Source organism: Protopterus annectens, chromosome 1.part2 (assembly GCF_019279795.1).
Source record: "Protopterus annectens isolate FY-2018-M chromosome 1.part2, PAN1.0, whole genome shotgun sequence".
NCBI classification, from domain to species: domain Eukaryota; kingdom Metazoa; phylum Chordata; order Ceratodontiformes; family Protopteridae; genus Protopterus; species Protopterus annectens.
Genome location: NC_056727.1, coordinates 549,514,940 through 549,542,868, shown reverse-complemented (window position 1 = coordinate 549,542,868; position 27,929 = coordinate 549,514,940). Strand labels below are relative to the sequence as shown.

Here is a 27,929-nt window from a genome sequence, read left to right as displayed (position 1 = left end):
TAGGTTGTAATCTTTGGTTGTTGAGGTGAGAGATGAGTTGTAAAAGTATACAGAGCATGATAATTAAAATTGATATGTTTTTTCTTACTTTTGCATATGAGGATGATGGGATTAAGGCCCTTGGCTTGATCTAGCAACAGGTTTCAAGTAGGAACAAGTAAATAAAAGCACCCTGAATGTAATGAAAAGCAAATAATGTAATTATAATGTAATGAGAAGCTTGCAGCTGAAGGCAGCTGTGTATCTGGTTCTCATGTTTCTATGGAAAAAATCTGATAAGAGGGCAATAAAAATAGAATACTTTGTTTCTTTCAACAACTAAAAGATAATGTTTTCTGAAGTAGATTTTTTTTACATTTGGGAAAGGAATAAAGATAAGACAAAAACAGAAAGCACTTTGTGTAAGTAGAAGCACAGGCTGTACCATGCATCTTTGCATGGACAGCCTTCATTATACATCAGTTAAAGCCTGTGAATGTAGCTGTCAGTCTAGGAAAAATGTTCCTATTTGGTAGGTTAAACTTAATTATTTAAAGATGTACATAGTTTTGTGTGTCGTATGTTATGGAGGTGTTCTGGGGTGTGTTTGTTCTTTTATTTTCTTAAAACAAGTCTTGTAAGATGTGACATTGTTTCACATGGCTGTGACAAGAAACAACTGTATAAAAGATCAACCTGTGAAACAAAAGTGTATGCATGTATACAAAAGCTGAAGCTAGACATTTTTTAAAAAGCTGTTATGCATAACAGGTGGGAATAATACCTTCATATCATAATGGCAACACTTTCCATATTATCTTTGAACGTGAATGGTCTCACATGTATATACAAAAAAGAAAAACTAGAGAACTATATTAAGAAATCCAAAGTGCAAATAACTATGCTACAGGAAACACATTTGGAAAGAAATGAGCATGTGAAATTGATAAAGAAAGGATTTCAGGATGGTTATTCAGCTGAATATCTGGGACAAAGGAAAAGGAGAGTACTTTTGTTAATTGGTAGAGGAGCTCCAATAGTGAGAGAAGAGGGAAAAAAAGATAATAAGGGTAGATTTGTAGTCGTAATGGGCCTGGTTAGGGAGGAGGATTATGCTGGCATGTGTTTATATTCCACCCAAAAATGCTACAGTGGAGCTTAAGAAAATTCTGGGAAAAATAATCAGCTTTCAACAGGGAATATTACTTATAGGTGGGGACTGAAATTTGATTTGAAACAGTAAGGATGTATCTGGGAGGCCTAGAGGGGAAAATATAACAAAACGGTAGATTTTTGAAGAAATTTATAAAATAGTATGAAAGATGTGAATTCAATAATAGGTGCTCAGAGACAATTTACATCTTAATCCCCAAGGTACAAAAAACTGGGCTAGGCTAGACAGAATTTATATTTCACATGGACACGTGCATTTGATTGAAATTTCTGGTACATATCCAATAACTATTTCAGATCATGTGTCGATAATAACTAAAATAAAAATGAGACACTGGTGCTTCCCTGCCTATCTGTTAAACAGAGAGGAATTTAAGGAACAGGTAGTGGAAATTATTCAGGAGTTATTATGGAAGATAGAAATTTCTTCAGAAAATAAAGCTAGGAAGTGGGATAAAATGAAAGCAGAGTTTTAAAAATATGGTAGAAATAAAAGAAAAAGAGATATGGTTAAGAAGTAACAAGAATTATTTAGAGGGACTGACAAAGGTTAAACTATTGCAGAATGGGGAGAATTTCACAGAACAAGAAGAGGCACAAATGCACAGTGCTACAGGAAAAATAAGGGACTACCTGGCTGATATGCATGAGTTTTGAAATATTGCTGTTAAGTAACTGTTTTCTGATAATAACAACAGAGCACAAAAGCTTTTATCACAACAGCTCAGGAAACAGAAAGTAGAAAGTGTTGTTGCCAAGGTTAGGGATCCTACAACAACAAAAATAGCCAGAGATCCTCTAGAGGAATTACAAATATTTAAGAAATTTTACGAAAATCTGTATAAAGCAGAGAAATATGGAAATCAAGAACAAGTACAGATGGGATGTTGATGGAATAATTAAATATGCCAAGGTAAGAGGTAGAGGGGGCTCAATTCTTAACATTTAGGATAGGAGGAAATGAGATAAAAATGGTAAAATATATCAGTCTACAAGAAAGTCTCCAGGAATAGATGGTATTTCTGTGGAAGTTTGGAAGCTAGGAGGGAAGAAAGTGGTAAATATCTGGAAATTTTTTGTTTAACAGTATTTTAAAAGGAGGAGAAGCATCAACATTCTGGAAGAAAATTGTGGTGGCTGCAATACCTAAAGATGGTAAAGTTCCATCAGATCCAGCTTCATATAGGCCCATTCCAATTCTAAACCATGATTATAAAGTGTTTATATCTACATTGGCTAAAAGAATAACAAAGGTGATGCCAGAATTGATAGATATGGATCAATGTGATTTTATGGAGTACAGGCAAACATTTGACAACATCAATAGAACAGTAATGATCCACATGGAAGAAGAGTGTAAAAATACTGCTGTTATTGGTAGGACTTAATGCAGAGAAAGCATTCAATAGAGTAAGCTAGGATTTTATGAGTAGGGCAATGTAAGCATTTGCATTCCCCGATACAATAACAAGGTTAATTAGAGGATATATGAGTGATTAAATGGGGGGTGTCCTCTCTGATATGCTCTGTTTGAACAGAGGAGCCAGGCTGAGGTTTCCTTTTTCTCCTTTGTTATTTGTGTTATATGTACAACCACTTAAAAAGAAAAAAAGGGACTCAGAAATTCAAGGATATAATCAGTAAGGTAATCAAGAAAAAATGGCTTTTTTGCAGATGGATATTATTGTTATAAATGACAAAACCAGAAGGGAACATTTCAGTGTTGTGGAACATTCTGAGGCAGTTTCAAGTCTTTTTGGAATACAAAATTAATAAAGAGAAAACAAAGGCAATAGCTGTAAACTATGTACCCACACAAATTGGTTCAGCAATACTCATATTTATGGGGACATGATAAAATGAATTATTTAGTGTATGGGTTAAAAAGGATTCTGTTATGGCAGCTAAAGATATGTGGGAAAAGATTAAACAAAAGATAATTAAAAATGAGAAGCTGGAAGCTCTGTTTTGTGGATATGGACAGCAAGATACAAACAGTGAAAATGTTTTTAGTCCCTTTAGTTTTATACAAAGGTCAGGCCTGTTTTTATCAATGAAAAGAGAAGCTGTGGATTGCAATTAATAAAGAGTTGAAAGATTTTATCTGGGAGGGGATGAGGATGAGAGTCAAGCAGGATAACTTGATCCTTCCAATAGAACAAGGTGTTTTGGGATTACTTAATTTAAAGGGTATTTCAGGGGCATCTATATTACCCTATTGAATGTTTAGATTAGCAAATACCTAAACATTGAACTGGTAATATCGAAAAATTAAAATAGCGGATGTCCGATTTAACGTAGGGAATGAATTCCCTTGATCGTAAAAAAAAAATTAAACCAAAATGAAGTGGGGGTCTGTGTCCCCCACACCCCCCTAACTAAATATACCAACTCCGAGTTTGCGCTACAGTGGGGAAAGGGGCAAAATCTGCATAACGGCCAAGGGAATTATTTCCCTGCGTTAAATCGGCTGTTCGAGGTTTTTTGCTTTCGCTATTACCAGATCGACATTTAGGTATACGCTAACCTACACATTCGATCAGGTAACAGGAACCCTTTCAGGGCTTCACCATTAGGGCTCCTATACACAACACAATCAAAAAGATATAAGAGATGACAATGAAACAGGGGGAAGTTCAAGAAATAAGGAGAGTATCAATAACCATGTAGAATATTATGTGAAGCCCCTCTTCTGGGCAAGTAATTAAGGAACCTCAATCCTTACACTGACACTGATGAGGGACATTCACTTGGAACAGAAATAGATGCACACAGTATTTTCAGATGCAGATCTTTGCATCAAGCATAATTACCTTTACGAGCACATACACAGAGAGAACACACTCAGTCCAGGGACTGGGTTTCTCTCTCTTTCTCTAGGCCCCCAGTAAGACTCCCCACTGACACAGCTGTAGAGTTGATTCCTCAGCTGAGTGTTCCAAGTCAAGTCCTCCACCACCCTCTCTGTGAAACCAGTGCTCTGTGTCCCTGCTCCAAGTAGCTGACACACACCCTCTTTGTGGTTTGATTTTCATACACACACACACACACACACACACACACACACACACACACACACAAACGTACACCTGGGAAAGGCTGGCACAGATTTCACAGTTATACACCTGGGAAAGGCTGGCACAGATTTCACAGTTATGCCCAGACTACAAGGTAGTTCCACCATCACCAGAACACTCCAAAGCCAACTACTCTAAAGCTCTCACAAGGGTACCCATGTATACGGAGTAAAATGAATACTAGTGCAAATGGTAGTGTTTGACCAATGCAGCAAGGCTTTCAGGATCGGCCACGGTGTCAGCAAATAAACATAAGTACTCTCCAAGGTTAAAATATTCTCTAAAAGATCAGCCCCAATGAAAGTTTTAAATATATTTAATAATAAATAATAAAGGAAAATGAAAATACTACATTTCTATTTACAATAAAAAACAGAGTTTCATTTACAGGAAATATTAAAAATAACACAGATGGATAGATTCACACAGTTACAGAAAAACAGTACTTAACTAATCTCACTATATTTTTCTGACTGATGTAAAGAATTACTATTCCCTGGTTACTTACTTACTAAAGCAAGGCAAGATGAAGTGGGTGAGTGGTCTTCGTTCTTTGTCAGGTTTCAAAAACAGAAGACAGGTTTCAAAAAAAGACTAGCCTGAGACTTCTGTCTCATCTAGTATTGCAACATCATTTCAGTGCTGGATTACACGATGACATCACATAAATCTTGTCATCTGACACTGGTTCCCATACTACCCCTTTACTAGAAACTGAACCAGAATTAAGCACATATGTGATACCATACACACAGATAGAGCTTTGCTAACATGTGTTATAGAATTTGGAAGCTATAAAACCATTTCAGAACTTCCACCCTTCCACAATAGCAATTTGTTCATCCCTAAGGACAATATGGTAGGATTCCTAGTTTTTGTTTTCACAGACATTTTGTCTCTGGCTGCAATCAGAACTATAAGATACAATCTTTATGGCCTATACCAGGTAATTTAATTTCAGACTATTTTTCAAAGTTAGCTGGACTGAGATTAACCTCTTTTCTTCCAGTATCCTCTGTTACAATATTTTCATTTGAACAGTTACAATATAATCTGATATACAGGTGTATTTCTTTTCTGACCAGCAGGAACCACTGTTGGTACATTTTTAACACAAGCAACTTTACAAATACATTTTCAATACAAACACCTGTACAAATTAGGTTGATATACAAATGACATATAATTCTTTACAAAACTCCAGCTAGCTAAGCTATACTCTAAGAACAAAGCCAATGCAGGAATGGAGAAAGGAGATTCATTCTGCTGATAAAGATGACCGCAATTAGGGGTACACAGAATAGGCAAAAGGGGACTGGAATTTACTGGAGAAAACTGGCAAAGGAACTAAGATACTAAGTGCAAATAATTAGAGAGGGAAGGGTAATAAAATAGGAAGAGGCGAAGAATACATTTGGACTGAATGTTAGAAATCGCCTTCCCTATGAAGGATTGATATGAGAGTACAAGCAAAGATAAAGGAAAAGGGGGCTGCTAAGTGAAAGACCAGCACTGGTAGAGGTTTTAACAGAATCTAGAACAGAAGTTACTGTTAAAAAAGGGAAAATTAATAGGGTATATAAAATGTTGTATGATAACTAAAGGAATCAATCACAGGCATTTAGAAAGGCTTGGAAAGATAGACTGGATAAGCAATTCACAAAGAAACAATGGGAGGATATATGTATTGCGCCCAAATATGCAACAAAGTCTAGAAGATTTAGTACTTTTGCTTGGAAGTGTTTGCTTAGGTATTTTTATACCCCATACAGACTACAAAGAATTTTTCCTCAGGCAGATTTCAAATGTTGGTGGTGTGATGGAGAAAAAAAGAGATAATTGAGACCATATTTTTTGGGGAATGTAATGAACTGGCAGACTTTAAAAATTCCCTGCAGACTACTTTGTCATAAATACTGGATAAGAAAATCAGTGTATATGATTTGTTTGAGCTGTGATACAGAACAGCAGTTATTACAAAATGTAAATCACAGTCTAAACTAGCCGTACTAGAAGTAGTGAATATAGTAACAGAGATAAAATAACTGGATGTCAGATCTTTAGAAAAGGGTAAGAGAAAATTACATAGAAAAAAATGGGAACTGAGGGAACAATATGGGCAGACTAATGTTTTGGACGAGGAATAAGGTTTAAGGGAAGGCAAGAACTGAATGACGTATGTAATGTTCAATTGACAATGACTATATAGAAGATTATATGTGATCTATAACATTTGCAACTGAAAATATAGGTTCATAGGTTGGTACTAGGCTATTGGCCCTAGGGCCTATACAAACCTAGCCATATCAATTCCCTGGCTATTTCTTCACAGAATATTTACTTCCCTGGTCCCCTGTCTAGCAGGGCAACTGACGTGATCCCTGGGGTGAATTTCCTATCTCCCATCCAATCGTCAAGGTTCCTTTTGAAGAGGGCCAATGAGGCGCTCAGCTTGACATGTATGGGCAGTCTATTCCAGAGTATGGGGAGTCTCTGGGTCAAGAACCTATCCCTCCAACATGTTTTGTTCATTGTGATGACCAGATTTAGATCCCTGGAGCATGTAGTTCTGAGGGATTGGGATTTCTTTAAGTGTAGCATGTCCAGCAGCACTGGGTTTGACATGGCCTTGTATGTTAAGCAGAGATCACCTCTGAGTAGGTGATATGTGACAGAGTATAGCTGGAGGTTTTTTTTAGACGGTCAGCATAGGGCATCTGCTTTAGGCCTGTGATTCTTTTAGTGAGGTATTTCTGTGGCCTTTCCAGTTGTTGCAGATGTCTTGTGAGTTACATACCAAATGGGGCGTTGTACTCAATAATGGGTCTAATGAGGGATGAGTACAGTGGGACAATAACCTCCTTTTTCTGGATGAAAAGCCCTTAGTGATGAGGTGTGCCACATAGAAGGATTTCCTGACTGTTGTGGCTATGTGGTTATCGAAAGTGAGACCACTGTCCACATGTGTCCCTTGGTGTTTAGTGCACTGCCACTTATGTGGTAACTCAGGGGTACATGTTTTTTCCAAAAGGGGATAACTACACATTTTTTGGCATTGAGCTTGAGCCCATGGCTCTGGCACCAAGCATCTGTTTCTGTAAGGCCCTTTTGTACAATATCTACATCATTTGGGGATTCAATAATGGCTCCCAGTTTGCAGTCATCTGCGAACTTTGTTAGCCAGAGTCCCTTAGTGCTGGCCTGTACTTCAGAGAAGTAGATGCCAAACAAGAGCGGTCCCAGGACTGAACCCTGAGGTACTCCGCTTGTCACTTGTCAATGATATATCATATCATATATAGTATATATAATGATATATCATATGTCATATGTCAATATGGCTTGTTTTCATTTGTTTTAATATATGATTGCCTATCTCATAAGTGATTATAATTCAATAAAGTTACTTCTTGTTTAAAAAAAACATGCAAGATATTTTACTGAGTGCTTGACAATTTGAATTTAATATGTTATATATTTCTAATAAAAAGATTTATACAAAGAGGTAACCGTCAAAATGATCCATGTGCAATTTGAGCCGAGAAACATAAAAAAGGAAATATACATCTCTTTAAAATGTAGCTGGGTAACATCTCATAATCTAAATCAAAGTAGAAAGCTGACAAAGCAGCTAAGCATTTTACAGGCAACAGGAATGTTTATAGCAGAATTCAGAATACAAAAATGTTCTTGCACATGAAATGTACTGTCAACTGCAAGACTCTAAATATTTATCTCACAATAATTAAACAGGCAACCTCTCTTTGTGTTTCCTTATGTTATGAATGTCAGTGATCACTCAAGATGTTCTGTGAGTTATGGAGAAATGGGTTCAAAGGGTAGTCATAACAGTATGTACAAAAAGGGGGTATCCCTGGTGAATAAGCATTCTATTGCCTATGTATAACAACAAAAGGGGCCTTACAGAGGTATCAAACTCCTGTCACACTGCATGAAAGTGCTGAGGAGGGTTACTGATAAACAGATCTACAAAGTAGAAGAAGGTAATATGGAAGATAAGCAGTTCAGATTCAGATCAGGATTCAGTACAACTGACCCAATGTTCAGAGTGAGACAGATAGTGTAGAAAAAGCTAGAGAAGAATAAACGGTCAAACTGGGCATTCCCAGACTTTTAAAATCATATGACAAAACCCCAAGAAAGCTGATTTGGGTAGTACTATGATGGTTCAAAGTCTCAGAAACATTGGTAGAATTAGCACAGGCTATAGACAAGGACCCACTGTACAAGTATAAAGAGTGTTTGGACTCACAGGAGGTTTCCCAATAGGCATGTGGTTTCATCAGGTCTCAGTTCTGAGCCCTCTGATGTTCATACTAATGATGGACTATGTTAACAAACAGGTTGGAGGGGGGAAAAGATCAACAAAGTTGCTGTACGTAAATGTGGCATTACAAGCAGTCACTGAACAGGAACTTCATCAAATGATAAGGGAACGGAACACAAAACTGAAGCACATGGAATGAAATGGAGTACAGACAAGACAGTTGTCATGGCAGCAAGTGGGTAAACTCAGAAGAAGCTGAAAATTGAGACAGAAGAGAAATCGTGGAAAATGTTACAGTTTCAAGTATCGTGAAAGGGTGGATGAGGAGAAGGGAAGTCTGAAAAAGAAGGTCAAATCTAGAATCAGAGAGGCTGCAGCCATCTGGCACAGAGTGCCATGTGACAGAAGAATACCAAACTGAATGTACATGGAATGAAATGTAGTACAGACATGCAGCTGTCATGACAGCAAACAGGGAAATTCTGAAAATTGAGATAGAAGGGAAAATAGTGAAACAGATTAACTGCTTCAAGTATCTGGGAGGGGTGGTTGAGGAAAAGAGAAACCTGAATGAGGAGGTCAAAGCTAAAATCAGAGGTACTGCTGCCAACTGATAGAGAGTGTTATGGAGAGTGAAGAATTTCAAAGATGCGGAAAAGTAAGGTATACAAAACAGTAGTGCAACCAGTACCTCTGTATGGTACCAAGACCTGGGCAGTGAAAACAGAGCAGCTGAAAAAGCTAGAAGTAATGAAGACATAGTGTCTGAGATAGGTGGTAGAATACACACTGTGGGACAGATAAAGGAATGATGTGACAACATTAGAACAGAAGCCAAAGTAAGTCCAATTCCAGAGAACGTCAAAGAGGACAGAGTATGGTGGATCGGCCATATGTGCAGCAAAACAGAAGATGATTTGGTAAAGAACATTTGGAACATGCAAGAAGAAAGCAAGAGGAAATGAGGATGCCCAGCAAAGAGATGGATGGATTGTGTGACAGAAGACCTATGAAAGTCAAACATGACAGAAAACGTAGGAGAGTGACTCTGAATCAAGAGAGGTGGTGACAGTTGATGCGACACCCCAACCCCATATAGAAAATGGGGAAAGGGGGGGGGGCCGATGATGATGTGGTTTATAGCAACTACTGAAAAGTTCAAAGAATAAAGAAAATGAGTTGATTTCATGAACAGAAGGCTAAAGCCCTGACTGTAACCCAGATGATCCCGGACAGACTAGAACTCTGGATGCTAGAGAAGCTGAGCAGAAGTGAAGGGAGTGAGTGGTTAACATGGTTCATCCATCCTAGTGGGAGGCATCCTGCATTTGCTGCAAACATGACAACTGGCAGAAGGCATTTGGCAAACTAAGGAAAGGTATTGTATGGGCAAGGGCATGTGTTCTGGCATACCAAGCAGTATTTGTACTGTAAGCAACTGTCAGCAGGTGCCCTGAATCATGTACATATCAATCTGCCACCATATCAGATTAATCCCTGCTTGAATGGTGGATGCCAGGGGATAGCATTAGTGCCATATAGCAGAAAAAAACAGCAACTTTTCTACTGAATGAGAGCTTCCCCCCAACATTCTTCTTCCTCTTCCCTGTGACTATGGACCTTGAAGTAGAGAAGACAGACATATGGGTCAAGAGGAGGTTGCTGCTGAATGTCATGGGGTGAAAGGATAAAGGAACAAAGCAACATTTATACTTTGTGCCTAATAAAATAGTTTTCCCTGTGCTCAATTGTTTTACTGTACTATGAGTTAAACTGTATTGATTTTTTTCAGTTTTGAAAGGCATAACTCAAAAAACAAATGAAAAAACACAAAATTTTTATTACAAGGGTGCAAGCCCCCCTGCACCACTCCATGTGGAGGGCTTTGCCCTCACATAACCCTAAGCTATGTATACCAACTGGAAAAAAATCATAGAACGCACACTCTTGGCTCACATAATCCAAGTAACTGTAGTAAAATATACCATGATTTTAAAGCCACATTCAAAAGCTGCTGGATCAAAAATGCCTCAGTGAACTGCATGTAAGCCAGTAAAATCAGATTAAAGTTGTAACTGGTAGTTTTAATGAGCACCCAAAAGTACTACTCTGAAGCCAAGGAAAGGACAGTACACATGCAATCCTGACCACATTTCAGTTCTCCCGAAGAAACACACACACACACGCACACACACACACACACATATATATATATAAAATCCCACAAAACTTTAATAAACAGTACTTAAGACATTCTTAGCTGAATAATTCCTTTATAAGACTAAACTCAGAATAAAGACTTAAGTATCAATTTTTATAATCACAAAAAATACAAACATTAAGTTGGGGAACTAATATATTTCAAATCACCCCTCTTAATAATCAAGATTTCACAGACTGGTAATCAAAATGAAAATTGCCACAAGACATTTGGGAAACAGTTCTTTAAGAGAACAGCGCGTGCACGCACGCACGCACACACACATACACACACACGCAAGCGCAAGCGAGCGCACACACACGCACGCGCGCACACACGCACACACACACGGACACATACTCAAAGTCTGCATCCAGAGACAATTCTATTCAATAAGATGAGCAATAACAAGAAATTAGGTAAGAAAATAATTCAGCACTTTTAAGAGTCTTAAGAATGACCAAACCCCAAATTTAAAACAACAAAATGCTCTGGACACCAGTGAAAATTAAAGCTTTACCTAAGAGCTACCTATATTTATACTGGACTTCCCTCAAGAAACAAAATGATATAACTGTGGCACCTTTGATATGGTTCACTCATTTGTTTTCCAGTACATTATCCTATTTAGCATCACAGGATAGCTGAAGTCTAATCTGGCAAGCAAGGGGGTATAGTTAGAGATCCAGTCCCAAAGGAACAAGTCTGCCCATACGCAACTGCACACATCTGAAAATGTAGCGTTTTGCCATTTTATTTTATCGACATGGCATTGAAATACAGGAAGAAACCCTAAACCCTTGTGAAAACCCATAAAGACACAAGGAAACATGCAGACTGCACAAAGAAAGCATGCCAGACAAGAAATGAAACGTTGAACCAACTACTAAGTAGCAATGCTAACAGCTGCATCACTGTGCCTCCCATGAGTTATTCACCATTTCTGAAATATCTCTGACCAGTAAGATACCAATGAAGTTGACCCAACCTAAAGATGAAGAGTGGGACCAGGAAAGGACTTATGTAATATAAAACAGAATTACAGTCACATTGCACTTTTACAAAATGTTCAACTTGCTCTCACATTCTTGTAATAAAATAAATAAATAACATACATATATACATACATACTTACATAAATAAATGAAACACTTACCTTTAACATGCGTATTTCTCTTAAAGCAATTTTCTTAATAAGTGGATCATCCTCAGATTCCACAAATTTTTTAATAGCCACAATCTGACCAGTATCTTTGTTTCTGCATCTGAATACAACACCATAAGATCCTTCACCGATCTTGGCCAGCTTTTCATATTTTTCCATTGCGATTTACAGGACAGTTTTGTTCATTCACTACATGGTGTGACATCCATTAAGTGTTGATTCTCCTGGAAAGTACAACCATACATTAACAAATTATTTACTTTTTGAATATAAAAATTGATTAATTCAAACTAGCATCAAGCAGATAAGTAGGAAGCTGGAACATTTAGGAGGCATGGAGAGACAAAAAAAAAAACAGAATAAGGTGTGTCCTGATATCCTCAAGAATTTATTTCTTGATTCGTGTCGTTGAAACAGGCTACCTATTCATGTGAAACAGAGCACCTCTATGAAACTGTTCAAAAGGAATCTGGGCAAGTGGATGGAGCACCATAAATTCTTAACGGGAATAGCTCCCACAACCTTCTTGAACATGGGCTGTCATTACATAGCAAAATCTTGGGTATTAACTAACATTTCTATGGTATTATATGGGGAAGAAACGGCTAGGCTTGAAATGGCTTCTGAGTCGATAGCCTAGTAATCTCCTATGATCCTATGCTTCACCAGTCTACCCATTCTAACATTAATTAGTTACTGACTGAGAAGCCATTGTTATCACACTTTTTGGATGGGAAAAAAAAACTTTATTTTGCTTATGTCCCCTAAGTTGTCCTTCAGTGACCTACAAGGTACGTCACATATTCTTTGACAATGCATTAGGACACCTGATATGAATGCCTTCAGATCACTGCCTTTAGTTGACTAGTTGGTGTTATTAAGTATCTTTAAATAAGCTGAATGCGGCACAGGAAGATGATGCTCTGACTACAGCAGTTGCAGCTTAAGTCTGATTTGTTCACTAGCACTAGAAAGCCCCCCCAAGGGGAAGTGTAGAGATTAGGTCCCACTACTCAGGTGTCACCTAACATAGGCTAGGAGATATGACCAGTATATAAAACTGAGTGAGCACCTTGGACTGCAGCCTGCCAAGAAGTGTAATGCACTTAGCTGGTGAGCGTATGTGGAAGCATGCACATAGTGCTATTACTGTGACTCTTGTTTGCCAGTGTCCGAGCAAGCTATTAAGGGAGGGGAGTAGATCCTAAGCATATTCCCTGATGAGTGTCAAGAATAAAGTTATACTGGGGTAGCTCTGGTGTTTCCTCCATGGACTGGTGAAATTAGAGGTCTCTGCTGCCATACTGACTACTCCCTTCCAGTGGTAAACCTGCCTAAAGTAGGGTAAACTAGATAATACAAGTTGGGCAAGGCATACACATACCCACCCACGCATGCACGTGCAAGCGCGCACACACACACACACACACACACACACACACACACACACACACACACACACACACACACACACACACACACAAACACACACACCAAAGAACTAACCAAAGCCAAGACAATGATATAGCCTTGCCAGAAATTAAAAGAAGGCAATTTTCTTGGTATTTAGGGCAGTCAGTCAAAAATAAAGATCAAAATATGTAAAGGTAAGAAGTACTTTTTCTCTGAAGGTAAAGTTCCTTATTATAACCATCTTGCAGGATGCCATACTCCCTTCTTACTACAGCCATGTCTACAGGCCATCTACTTCGGCAAAAGGAGAAACACCAATGGTAAACAGCTGTTAGGGATCGCAGTTTTGCCCTTTATTAAATAACTATTTTACTGGAATTGAAATATTCCATAACAGTATGCCACTTGCCACAGTAGATGCAAAAGAAGACTCCTGCTGCCTCTATTCAAGAAGACTGACACTGCACAGTAGTTAGCTCACCCCTAGTATTTTGACTGTGCAGTGATGTGCGATGGTATATGAGAGGTGCCACTGCTCCACAAAAATATTCTACACATCTTCTTGCACCATTAATCCATGAGATATTTAGAAGTATATTCCATAATATGAACATGAAACTGCTGCAAACAGAAGAGTATATATTTAACTACATTAACTTCCCTAATAAGGAAAACTCAGACATATTCATCCATCCTTGGCTTAGTCAGAGCCCTACAATAAATACATCATACTATGTATATCATAAATGTTTTAGAGAACAGTAAGCCTAAACTCTTAAAGTTCAGTACCATAAAAATGTCATCCCTGTCTGTAGGACCCTACCAATATAAAATGTAATACAAGCAGATTTAACTAAATAAATTCTAAACCCAGTCAAATGTTCTACTTATGAAAATGTGAGAGAGATTCTAAGAAAACCTCTGAAATAGTTTTCTGCAATATATACTTGGCCCAATGCATAAGAAATTACTTACTGTAATAGATCTGGATTGGCAGTTTTATCTTCATCACCCCAAGTACTAATGCCAGCAAGACTTAAAGAACCCAATATCTTAAACTTTCATACACTCCCCCAAACCCTCCCTGATATCTAAAATGCTATACAAACTAGGACCTTCTCCACATCTTTGAAAGCCATTGTGAAGAAAATCAACTTAGAACAGTAAAACAACTGTATCTAACGACAAGACAGAAAACCAACTGAAACATTCCATATCCCATCAGGGCTGACACTGGGGAAAGAGAATAGGTATAGTGGCAAAGGTGGAACTACTAATTCAGATCTATCGTCATGGTAAGTGCGTAACTTTTGTATCGAAACTGGGAGTTCCATCTTCATCACCTCAAAGACAGTGTCCTAAACTTATCCTCTTGGGTGGCTTCTCATGGAAGGCTACCCTTGATGACAGTGGTACTGAAGCATATGACCTTGACTTACAGGTCACAGCCAGGTAATAAGGTCTCAGCAAACAAGTTTAGTGATGCTTAGACAGCAGCTGCACAAATATCGTCCAAAGATGTCCTCCGGAAGAAAACCTAAAACGCAGTTACAGCTCTAGCAGAGTGAGCTTTAGGCTCAAATATTAATGGTTTGTTGCATTTTTATAACATAACTGGATGCATTGGGAAAGCCATTTTGCTAAAGTCAGTCTGAAAAAGTTCAACTGTGTAAGTAAACTTACCTTAACAGTAAAAGCCTGAATAGATCACTGTTACAGTATTATAAGCCCTATGGGACTTCCAACCAAGGATCAGACCAGCCAGGCAGCTTCCAAAGGTTTAGGGCACCTTCCACACACCCTAACCATTGTACAGTTGAGGATAGCAGTATAAAGTCAGAAGCCAGGACATCAAACTTTTAGAGATTTCTTGCTTCAGAAGAGAGAGGTTACAGCCCTGTCACCTAGGAACAGTAATAATAAAAATCCTATACCCCCTTTTCTTTGTTTTGTTCATGTCAGAGGGGGATACAGAGAGGGTGTGGCTACTAGGAAACAAAATAGCTGATCAGCCTTCCTGAAGGATTTTGTTTTGTCCAGGTACTATCTGAACTGCATGTGGATCTATCCAAATTATGCAAAACTGTTTCTCCTTTGTTTTTTGTTTCTGAAAAGAATACAGGCAAATGACAAAACTGGCTCATCCTTGTTGAAAATGAGGCAGGGTTAACTCACCATAAGAGGTTGTTACTCAGATACTCTTCTTGCAGAAGTTACAGCAATAAGTAACACGGTTTACCAAAATCAAGAACCACAAATCAGCCTGATGAGCTGGTTTAAATGGAAGTTTTTTCAAGCCCAAAGTTAAAATTCTACCCATTTTCTAGGTGGATATATATATGTATGTATATATATATATATATATATATATATATATATATATATATATGGGTCACCTTCAGATGCCCGAAATCACATTTCACCGACACGGAATCCGACGGGTTGAAAACACCGACAACGCAGATGACCGACAAGGTGAGAACACGACAGACTCGGTAAGTGTGCGATAGAGTGAGGGATTTAGTGTTAGGGAGCGGACAGGTAAATGTGCGATAGTGAGGGACTGTGGGTTTAGGGGTGAGTTAAGTGAGTTAGGGTTAGGGTGCAGGTAGGGTGTGTGTGCGATAGTGAGGGACTGTGGGTTTAGGGGTGGGTTAAGTGAGTTAGGGTTAGGGTGCAGGTAGGGTGAGTGTGCGGTAGTGTCGGATCTTGGGGTTAGGGGTGGGTAAGTGAGTTAGGGTTAGGGTGCAGGTAGGGTGAGTGTGCGGTAGTGTCGGACCTTGGGGTTAGGGGTGGGTAAGTGAGTTAGGGTTAGGGTGCAGGTAGGGTAAGTGTGCGGTAGTGTCAGACCTTAGGGTTAGGGTTTGGGTTAGGGATAGTGGATATGTTATGTAGTGTACTGTGTTGTTTACGTGTAGTGTGTTGGTGTAATGGTATTCGGTGTTTTGCGTTGTCGGTATTTTTTGTTGTCGGTCTTTTGGTGTCGGTGATTTGTGTGTCGGCGGTTTGGCGTTTCGGGCATCTGAAGGTGATCCATATATATATATATATATATATATATATATATATATATATATATATATAAACTCTTGGAAACTGCTTGACTTGAAAACAGAAAGTGGGTGGGGTCTAACAGCAATGAATAGAAATGGCTGAAAAGACAAATCTTGCGAGATGAGTAAGAAAGTCCAGATGATAATAACTCAACAAATAATATAAGAGTAATCCAGTTTTTAAAATAGCACTAGTTCTTAGCATGGCAACAACTAGAAAAATCTCTTCCATATACAGATATAAGATTTTCTAGTTGCAAGTTTTTTAGCCTCTTTTAGTACCTGTTGTACATTCTCAGAAAAAAGGTAACTAAAGGTATCAAAACTCTATCATCCAGGCAAAATGAATTTTTTTCAGGTTAGGGTGTATCAAAACCCCTCTCTTGTGTGAGTAAATCCAGTCTGTGGAGAAGCCTGTGGTAATTGCTCTTGGCAAATTTCAAAAGAAGGGATAACCACTGCTGCCTCTACCAAAAGAGAGTGACCACCTCTATCTTTAGGGAGTCCTTACGGATCTTTAGAATAACACTGGATATCAATGTAAAGGGTGGAAAAGCGTTGAGGAACATTCAAGTCAATGGGAATAAGAAATCATATGTCTTCTGGAGCAGAATTTCTTTAACTGATTTGAAAGAAGGTAAATAGATATATTTGAGGTGTTCCCCACAGTTGGATCAATTCCTGGAAGACTCCCAGGTGTAGTTTCCATTTGTGAGGGTCTGCCATGGTTCTGCTCACCTTGTCTGCCACAATGTTTATTGTGTAACAAGCCTGAAGAGTCAAATTAAGCTGAGTGGCTACCTTCTAGTCTATCACAGCAAGTCTGCATAGGGGTAAGATCGGGCAACACCCCCCCCCCCATTTGCTGATATACCATATCACTGTGGTATTGTCTGCAATAACTTGCAGAGGTCCTGGAGACCAGAGATGCCTGCAGGCCTTTAGAGCATTGATTACTGCCAATATTTCATTGACCTTTATTTGCTTTTGTCAGTCCTGCTTGTTCCACAGACCTTGCACTGGATACAACACCCCCAAGCAAAGTCTGAGGCATCTTTTATGAGTGACTGAAGAAAAGACAGAAGGGAGAAGGGAAGACCTGGATTTAGAGAAAACTGGTCTACTCAGCACAGTACCTCCCTTTTCACAAAGCACAATACTGGAATCTGAAAAGATAAAGTGTGATGATGATGATGTCAAACTGACTTGAGGTACCATTGAATTTTTCTCAATTGAAGGCTGACTAAGGGGCTCATGATATTTAGAGAGGCCAAGAAACCCAGAATCCTGAGAAATCTCCTGGCAGATGTCTGAGATTGGTTGGAAAAGCTCAGAAAGACTTTTTTAAGGTCAGAAAGACTTTTTTTGCACAGCTCTACTATGTCAAGAGGAAGAGAAAAAAAACTACCTTAGGGACATGTCCAGAAACTACTTAGAAAAACTATTGTGTGGGAAGGGATGAGAGATGATTTCTGTCAATTCAATTGAAACCCTAGGCTGAGCAAAAGATTCTTGACAAATGTCAAGGAATCCAGACAACTGGAAAAAGAGTCTGCAAATATAAGACTATCATCCAAATACAGAAATATTTGAATGCTTTTAATTCTGCAGTAAACAATTACTGGAGCCAGGCACTTTGTAAATATCCTTGGTACAGCAGATAGACCAAAGGGTAAGACAAATAACTGATAATGTAAGTCAGATACAGAAAACCTTAAGAAACTTTTGAATTCTTTGCAAATAATAATGTGAAGATAAGTATCTTTTAATTCTGATATCACCATGAAACTGAGGAGGGAAATGAATGGTAATAAGGTTTGGAAGGATAACCTTTTGAATTTTGGAATCTGAATGTAGATGTTGAGAACGGAATGGTCTAGAACTTGTCTCCAAGTTTCTTCTTTCTTTGGCACCTGAAAAATCCATGAATAAAATCTTTTGTCTGTCTGATCTGGAGGCACATGTTCTATGATTCAGCTCTGCTCTAGCACTGAAGAAAACAGGGACATCTGGTTTACAGAATGAGGGGGGAATCTCTGAAAATGGAAAAGGGATTTGTATGGATTCTATAACCCTGCTGGATGTTTCCCAAAACCCCTTTGTCTACGACAATTTGATGCCACTAGGAAGGATGAACGCCTCGACTGACGGACAGATTTAGATGATTGCTTGGGGGGGGCTGAAGAGGCAAGGAGCCATTCTGACTTTCTGGACTGTCTTTTGTTCTGGGATGCTCTCATATTCCTTTTGTTTGAACTTTGCTGATATTGCTTACTTTGCTTCTTTATTTGCAGTTATGTATTAAGTTGATTTTACACTGAGATGTATCTTTAAATTTTGAAAGATTTATTATCATGTGACTTTTGAAATGTATTTATTGGTCTGTATGATGGGTGTCTTTGTTTCTGATGAAGTTCAGCTGAATTAAAAGTGGATGAAAGTGCTAAGTGGGTGTCTGGATTCTTTTGCTGCATTGTCTACAGTATTCAAGTTCTTTTGTTTGTTTGTTTTTTTGGTGGTGTCCTGCATTTCTATAGTATCTTTAAAAAAGGGCCCTGAATTAAAAGGAAAGCTTTTTAATGAACTTAAAAAAAGGTTTAAAAAATCTGGGTAACCCCCAAATCAGTTTCCATCTCTCATCAAATAATTTTAGGATCTCAGAACCAGAAAGGCCAAACACAACTTTTTTGTCCGAGAGAATTTAACATTTCTGTCTTAACATCTTCTGGTAAGTTTTGAGAACACAACCAAGCCAATCTTCTCATAACTGATCAAGTAACAACAGCTCTGGATATGCATCAATAAAATGATTGAGTTACTTGAGAAGAAGACACAATTAAGGAATTCAGTGAAGTTTTAACTGCTGGAAGAAGATTAACAGTTAATTTTTTTTCATGTTCACAAAACAGGCCAATAAGAATTTTAACACATGAACCTGGCAATTCATAATTATGAAAGTTAAAGCTCCATCCTTGTTAGTGGGAAATGGGATTAGTATTCACAATAAGTTTATCAGCACAATGTAAAGCAGTAAAGTTCTGGAGGGCTTGGCGCCCAAAAACGTGTCTTTTAGTTAGCTCATATTTAGCTGCCTGATAGCTTTGGCACATGGTAGGTGCCCTGAAGCTCTGGAAGCTGGCCAGCTATTCTATCCTTGGCCCATATAGCTAAGGCTATTGTAGCAGTGATCAATATGCAAGATCTGAGTTGGGATAAGAAAATATTGGTGTTTCCGAGGTGCTTTGTATAATCTATTAGACTTTTGGGAGCAGGAGGTTGACTGTCAAGCATGCTGCAAACTGTTAAGAAAACATCCTGTAAAGTTGATAAAACTAGAAGGACAGCTGGAGACTAAGGAAAATCCAACTACAAGAAATGATAATATTTCTGCTGGGGAACATTGATTTTATTCTATTCGGACTGAAACAAATCTTTCATTTTATCTATAGTTTACAAAACGATAACCCTTCTTGAGGGGAAATGTGAAGAAACACTTTTCAGAATCAGAATTTTAAGCTTGAAGAGAATTTCTGAAAAAAATGCACTCCCTTCCAGTCCCTGCTCTTCTGACTGGGAATCAGTGTCAAAAATGGAGGGGATTTTTTTTTCTTTTTTTGCTATATGTCAGTAAAGAAACAAGATTTAAAACATTAAAGGCATTAAACAATTTGCTGGCAAACCTAGTAAATCTTCTCTGTACATAGTTAAAAAAATCAGAAGAAGAGACAGCTTTAACTTCTTGTTTCTTTTCCCTGGAGACTCCCTGGAAAATTAATGTCTCAAATCAGGGGCATTAGCCCAGGAATCACGTACCCTAGATCAGCTATGTGGTGAAGCATCACACACTCCTTTCACTCGGACTGATAAGAGTGGTTCTCCCTTGTCCAGTCAAGACAACCTTATAGTCACAGGGGATTGTCTCTCAAATCCTTAACAACTTCCTGAGGAGTTACACCAGAGGGACCAAGAGCTAATGATAAGCAGTCCCAGAAACCAGGTTTGTCCACAACAGAGTCACCCACCACATACTGAGGCAGTGAGACAGCCAGCCTGACACTGAAATACTCCTGGCAAACCTTCTTCTTCTTCTTGCAGACAGGAGAAAGAAGGACTGAAAAGACTGATGGTTGCTCCAAGGCTAAGCCAAAACAAGAGACATGAAAGGGAAGTAGACAAACTTGGCAGAGTTGATAGACGTCTGACGTCTGAGGTACAATTTTAGTGACAATTCCCAAAAGTACATAATCCTGCATCACACATAAATATTCTACATAAAGATGTAGAAAATTTTCAGGAAAAAAAAAATTTTGTTTGTTTTTGTTTACATAATGTTCACACAAGTATTACTTGGGTAAAAAAAAGAACAGTAATGACAACCCATAAAAATACACTCCTAGCATAAACAATGCATACTATGAAAGAGAAAACACAATTTTTCCTCAGAAAATAGTACTGGAAGGGTTTTTCCGGAAGGAGGCTTATCTGACCAATCTTAAAGATTGTTAGCTGACCCTCAGTTACAAGAAGCTCACAGAAGGAGCACACTTCAGCGGTAAGAAAGCACTGAAGCTTTTGGTGCCCTAACTGACATTTTTCTGTGCTTCTGCTAGAGCCACTCAGAAGTTAGGGCCTGAGGAAGGTGCCTTGCAGCTTTTAAAGCTGGCCAGCACTCATATCCTAGGCCGGACATAATTCACACAGCTTAGGCTACTGCAACAGTGATGTAATGTTGAACATTAGTTAGCCTGGCTACATTTATAATGAACTGCCTCCACACAATGCTTCCTTTATTCCCAAGCACCCAATGGTAGTGTCACCCAATCCTGAGGTTTCCAATCATATCACATGGTGTGATGATGTTGCATGTTTGCAAAACAAAGTTTACAAACTGTTTTCTGGAGCAGCCGAAATCTGTGTTTCGCATAAAGAGATAAAGCAAGATTAAACATCAGAAAGTGCCACCAAAAGCAGTACAACTATTAGGTATGGCACAGTTGAAGAATAATGGATTGGAGTACATCATGTATGGGTGAGTGGCAGTAGCAAAAAAGGGGGTAGTGCTCACCTCTGTGCATAGCCTAAATCTGCCACTGGTTAAAGTATTGGATCTCAAAAGTAGATACCAGCTTACAAAATCTTCCCTGAATAATATATGCAGAAACCTTTTATATAAATGCAATAGTGGCTGGAAACACATCAAAATTAATGAAGGAATAAAAACCTGCAAGAAAATGCATTGGCTGGCTAAAAGAGCCCCCACCAAGACAGATTACAGATTAGTGTTTATATAAATTCTTCTCTTAATCAAAAGCATAACTATCAATATAAACAAATATTTAATTGATTGGCATTAATTCCTCTAAAAAGACAGATGTAAACCAGTTATGAGTTGTAACTTTCAGTAAACACATGGCCAGCTTGTTACTAGGATAAAATTAGCATGAAAAGCTGTTAGCTAAGGATAAGCAGAATTAATCAAAAGGTCACCCACTGACTCACATGTTGACACACCATATTCAGCTATAGCACACTGAATATTCTGTTAAGAAAATATAATAAAATGTGTTAATCTGCAATTTTCTGTCAGAAGCAATTTTACAAATGTACAAATATATAAGGTCTATAATAATAGTTATTGAAACAATATATATAAAGGACAGTAACGTGCATTGCTTTTACTTTTAGATGCTGTGTAAATGTGAAGAAAAGAAACACATATTGTGTCTCACTTCTGCGAGTTGCCCAACATACATGACAGGCTTCTGCAGACTTACCAATCTGAGTATATTAAACTCCACATCAGCTGTTGTTACTACTATTGTATTACTTTTGTATGCTGCAAATTAATTTCTATTAATTCCTAGTTACTGTATAGCACAACAGGACAAATATCAAATGTAGTAATAATAATTCAATTCTTTCCTCACCAAATGGAATGAGTAATTAATGTGATATTAAAGCCGATTTTATAAGAAGTGCTAATAGCACCAATGGCTTGTTTAAAAATAAAGTGCGTCAAATAGAATTTCTGAAGCTAGCTCTGTGACCAGGCTAGAAGATTATTACATAGTAACAAATAGCACCCATTAAATAATACAAGATAAAATATCCTGTAAGAGCAAGGACTTATGTAAATTAGGACCACGTGTATAAAAGCTGAGATAGCTTCAAATATTTGTCACTTGATTCTAAACTAATAAACTATACTAACTCTGAGATGTTTTGCTTATTAACTATTTAACCACTTGTTTTTATTTTCCTTTTAGATTAAGTTCTGATTTGTTTTCAGTTTGGCATCCTTGTAAGACAAAAAATGAAGCGAGTGGCACAAAGAGAGCAGAGTAGGATTGTGGGAACAAAATCAGCCCAAGAGTTCAGATGTAGAACAGTCTGCAGATCCCTGACTGAGTAGATTAACTAGGGGGGACTTCCAGACTGCTGATAGGATAAGGTCTTTCCTATCTTTTGCTTACTTAAGACGAATAGAGTACTAAGATTTCATTCTCCTTGATGATGAACTATAAAAAATAATCAGGAAAAACTGTGTTTTTTGGGGAAGATATGAATTGTTGTTGAAATTGTTGGAAACTGAATATGTGCATGTTAACAAGCTGAGATAGTCAGTTTCAATCTTTGTTAGTTGATTCTAAGCTAATACACTATACTGACCTGAGATGTTTAGTTTACTTATTATTTAACCACTTGTTTTTTCCTCACAGGCTAAGTTCTGATTAATTTTCACTTTAGTACTTGTAAAACAGTCTGCGAAAATAAGCAACTCATTTAACTATAGAAGACCAGAATGCCCTGCAACCTGCAATGGGCTAATACAATAGCCAGTCACTTGTAAACCCTGCTGGAGTTGTTGACAAGCTAAAGGACAAAGCATAAACTGAAAATGTGACCCAAATACAGTATTTGAAATCTTTAAGAAATTGAATGTGATGATAAGCATCTTTTACAATCAAGGTTACTGGAAAACTGTGAGGCAGAAATGAAAGGTCTAGGACAGGTCTCCAGGTTCTTTTCTGTCTTAAGCACAAGAAAGATTCTTCAATAAAATCCTTTCCCTCTTAGATCTGGGGGAGCACATTTTATAACCCCTAAGAAGCATCTGTTCTTGAATACAAGGGAACAGGAAGGTCTTAATGGGTGGATGAAGAGGATTCACTTGAAAGGAGGAAAGGAATCCTCCTACCAGTTGTAACCCTATAGAATGTTTGTCAGTATCCAAGCAAGTGAAAGTATCTGGTGACAGAGAGGAAGGAGAAGACCTAGATTTTTGAAAAACTTAACAGGACTGCCAGGGTGGGATGGGAACACACATGCAGGGGTACATAGTCAGTCTGTTTCCTTAAGATAGTCCTTGAGTTTGGGAAAACTCTCCATTATTCTTAAATGTTGCTTGCCTTGCTGACAATACTTATTCTGATTCTTGAAATAGGAACCTAAACTAAGAGAAAGTGTTGTATCATATCTTGCAAGCAGGGCTGAAATGACTTTCTCCCTTCATCACACCCTTTAAGGACCTTAGCAGAGGAAGGACCAAATAACTCCTCTTTATCTATGACAGCATTCAGGATTTCAAGCTTTGACATTACTTGGTAAATCCTGAGAATGTAGTCAAGCAACTCCTCTCATCATTGAACACAATGACAACTGCTCTAAAACAGCATCAGTAATGTCAAAAGCACGTCTCACCTGAGACAGAGAATACCATCATTTTGCCTTAGTCTCCGAAGAATGCAGATCAGCAATTAATTTTCTCTTACTCACAAAAGAAATCAACAGAAATAAAACAAAGACATTTGAGGGTCTGGGCCTCTTATATAATTTGTCAGACTTTCTAAGGACAGGTGGTAAACTGCTGCCTGCGAAGACAGTATCTTCAAAGACTGGCAACATAAGAGGAACAACTGCAGGTAGAAAAAAATTTAACTTAATAAATCATAATATCCTTGTTGGGATTCTACTATCACTCTTTGTTCCTATTTAAAGGCTGAAAGGCCTTAAATAATACTCTAGCAAAGCCTAGATAATTCTCATTATCTTCTTTAGGAAAAGAAAATATCTAGTTTCATTTTTTCTTGGAAACACCCCAGAAAAAGAGAGGCTTGGTGGATGGTCCATTCCTTGGGAATGAAGCTCCTTAGAGTGGCTTAGTGGAAGAGCATCTCCAGGTCCTTTCCTTGCTGCTAGAAAGAGTGATTCCCCAAAAAGGGCAGATAAACAGCTATAGAGGACATGCTGCCCTCCTGTCCAGAGGCACCAACAGAAAAAAGATAAGTGACTGGAGGAAAAATAGATGACCACAACACGTCACTCATCAGCGACTGAGGTGAAGGGGAAGATGGAGTAACGCCCAAAGCCTTGCAGATAACTTTTCTCTTCTTGTGGATCAGGGAGGGAACAATCAAGTTACCAGGACCCATGTCCAAGTCCTAAACACAAAAAGTGTCTGAAAAATGGATAGCAGAGCCTTGAAAAGTCAGTCTTATTTCCTGACTAAAAAGTTAATCTTTCAGGAAAACCATTTTAGTGATAACCACCACAGACACACACACACACACACACACACACACACACACACACACACACACACTAGCGCCAGCCTCTAATAACCATTTTTTCTCCTTGCAACCAGCTTTGCCAGAAATGTAACACATTTTCCACAAAAAGTGAAAGTTCACAAAGGAATCCCACAGGGATCCAGGAGTATCTGTCAACTGCGAAAGTCTGACAAGTGGCTAATAGAGCCTTAAAAAGTTGGTCTAAGATACTCAATACACAGACAAAAATCCATGTTATCCTCTTGCCCCTAGGGGCCATATATTGGGTAAGACTAGGTTATATTGCCTAGGCTTGTAAGGGCACCTAAACCATTAGCATAGTAATCTCCTATGAACCTATGAATCTATAACCTTCTGAAGGAAAAATTAAGTTCTGAACAAAAACAGTTTTAGTGTCAACCACCAAATACACTAGCCCCAGCCCCTAACACACAAAAAAATGATAATTTACAGGGGAGTCCCCACAGAGAACCAAGAGAGTCTGTCAGCTGCAAAAGGTGTCTTGACAAGCAGACAGCTAAGTCTGGAAGAATTGGTCTTACCTCTTGACAGAAAAGTTAAAGTTGGTTTCAGCTAGCACCTTAGACACAAAGGAGGGATTACCTCTCATGGACACACTTTTTATGGAACATCACGTAAGGAGGATTTGCTCATAAACCCTTCACCTCCAAAATTCTTCTTGTTGAAGTCTTGTTAACAAGAAAAGGGTCTTCCAAGACACATATTTAAGGTCTTCAAAGTAGCTTGTTTGGGGGTAGAAGAGTCAAATTTCCTAATACAAAGTAAAGGCCACAAGAATGAACTGAATTTTTAAGATGAGGGCTAAAGTAACTTTCAAAAGTTTTACAATTGGTTTTGGCCCAACACTGTGGCACACAGGGGTATAATTCTGATGATAACCTGTGTAGCCCATATTCAATTCCAACTTGCTCATCCTATAGGAAAGGAAGCAGCTAGGCTTGCCACATTAGGAGGCTGGACAGGTTTATGCTGCAGAAGTGTTACAAACACCTCTGACTCAGGGAGTTAAGATGTGTAGCACTTTGCATGTCTCTCTCAAGCCAGGCAACTATTATGTGTCTGCAAGCCATCTACAGAGAGGGACTAGGTGGTGACCTCAGGACCAGTTTCTGTCTCCCCCATTGCCCACTTTTCATTTCAAAGAGGAATTGATGGACAGAGGGCTTCCATGGATAGAAAGAGGAGGATGTAGGCTCTCCCCCAGTAAGTGGAATGCCTGGCTATTACTCTAGAGAAAAGAAAAAGCCAACAGAGCAGAGGAAGGACAGTCATTTGGCAAATCACAATGAGGACGGGGATTAAAAAATAAGATTTTACAAATTACCACTGAAGAGAAAAACAAGGAATTACAGACATGAAGGAAACTGTAAATGACCGGCAGGTGATCTCTGATAGAAGAATAAGGCCTAAGTTAAAAAGCTCACACAAATAATCAAAAATGTTAGACAGATAAATGGATCTAAGCCTTGGGCCATAGCCCACAAAAAAAAATGAATCCACTTAGTCTTTTATGTCCTTCTAGTCTTTGTTCTCTGAAGCTGATGTTATTATCTGAAACACTATGAGCTCATCAGCCATCACTGGAACTAAAGAATCATGCAGACAACTCTGGGGAGTGAAGGTATGGGTGAGGCTTGCTGGATGGATGAGACTGAAGGCTCCTGGATGGTCTTAAGGAGACTGCCCAGCAGATGAGGCCACAAAAGGGGAAACCACACATACCTTGGCCAAAAAGGAACTATCAGAATGATTTTGGCATCGCACACCTTACCATCTCCAGACACCTGAAAATGATGGGATACAGAGGGACTAATGTAAAAAAGACCAAGACACCATTTCTGCATGTATGCATCTCTAGGATGTTCATCCAAGAAGCTGAATGATGCAACACTCTTTAAACTCCCTCACCTAAACAGAACCAGTGGTAAAGCAAATACCTGTTCTAGAGACCTAAATCTATACTACCACATCAACCACACCAAATGGTGTGACACATATCTAACACAACATATACCCTGTTTCTGGAACAGGCCGCTCCCACCTATCAAACAGAGTATTTCCTTAACAACTTTTAAAACCAGCCCAGATGGCTGGATGGGTGACCATAGATTTTCACTAGGGTTATCTGAAGAAAGTCTGCTTAATGGAGGACACTGTTAATCTCCTACAGTATTGGACGATGTGGTTGAATTTTCTTGGTGGTCTCATTAGGCCATACGCTTAATAAAAACATATGAACCTATAAGAAGGAATAACGGAAGAGGTTGCTGTGTTGACATTGCTTCAGTTGTAAACAGACTGCAGCAAGGCCTTCTCAAGTGACGGAACATTGTCCATGTTATCAACAAATGAAGAGACCACTCATGAGCAATAGGAAGTATTGTCTGAGTCAGTCAGCTGAGGAGTTGGCTTCACCCAGGACGTGGCTGGCTATGAGATGACAACAGGCGAAAAAAGGTCAAGTTCCAAGCTCACACAGTCACATCACAAAGACGAGACAGGAAAGGGTTCCCCTGGCAAGCTCCTTCTGCATCCCTGGTTGTTTTGCCATAGCACAACCATGTGATTTGTGTGGACAATGTTGGCACCTTAGGGTAGGGAATCCTAAAATGCTTGCAAAATGATAAGGGTAGTCCTCATTTCCAAAACATATTTGTGTAGACTGACCTCTGTCTGCAATGTGCGCTTTTGACTGTCATCTCTGAAAATGTCCCTCCAGCCTCCATTCTTGGGAAGAGGCATCCATAATGACAATCATTATAGAGATGGAAGATTGAAAAGGTCTGCCTACAGATAGGATAGACTTGTGGATACGCAAATTAACATATTCCTTGCATTTCTGAGATATTTTGATGGGAAAAGTCACAGGATCAACAAGATGATCCCACTGAACCTTTAAGGTCCACTTGAATCCTCTCACAGGATATCTGACTTGGGAAGAACATTGCATAACAATGTTACCATAAGACTTACAGCGCAAAAGCAAAGGG

The 27,929-nt window shown here is 38.6% G+C and overlaps 1 protein-coding gene across 1 annotated transcript in view; it reads right to left on the bottom strand.

Moving 5' to 3' along the window:
- The window catches only part of CDKL4 (cyclin dependent kinase like 4), a 1,070,656-nt gene that overhangs the window by 826,515 nt on the left and 216,212 nt on the right, over nt 1–27,929 (bottom strand). Inside the window, exon 2 of the mRNA XM_044057625.1 lies at nt 11,874–12,106. Coding sequence (XP_043913560.1) covers nt 11,874–12,041 — 168 coding nt within the window. The 5' untranslated portion in view covers nt 12,042–12,106. The remainder of the gene's footprint in view (nt 1–11,873; nt 12,107–27,929) is intronic.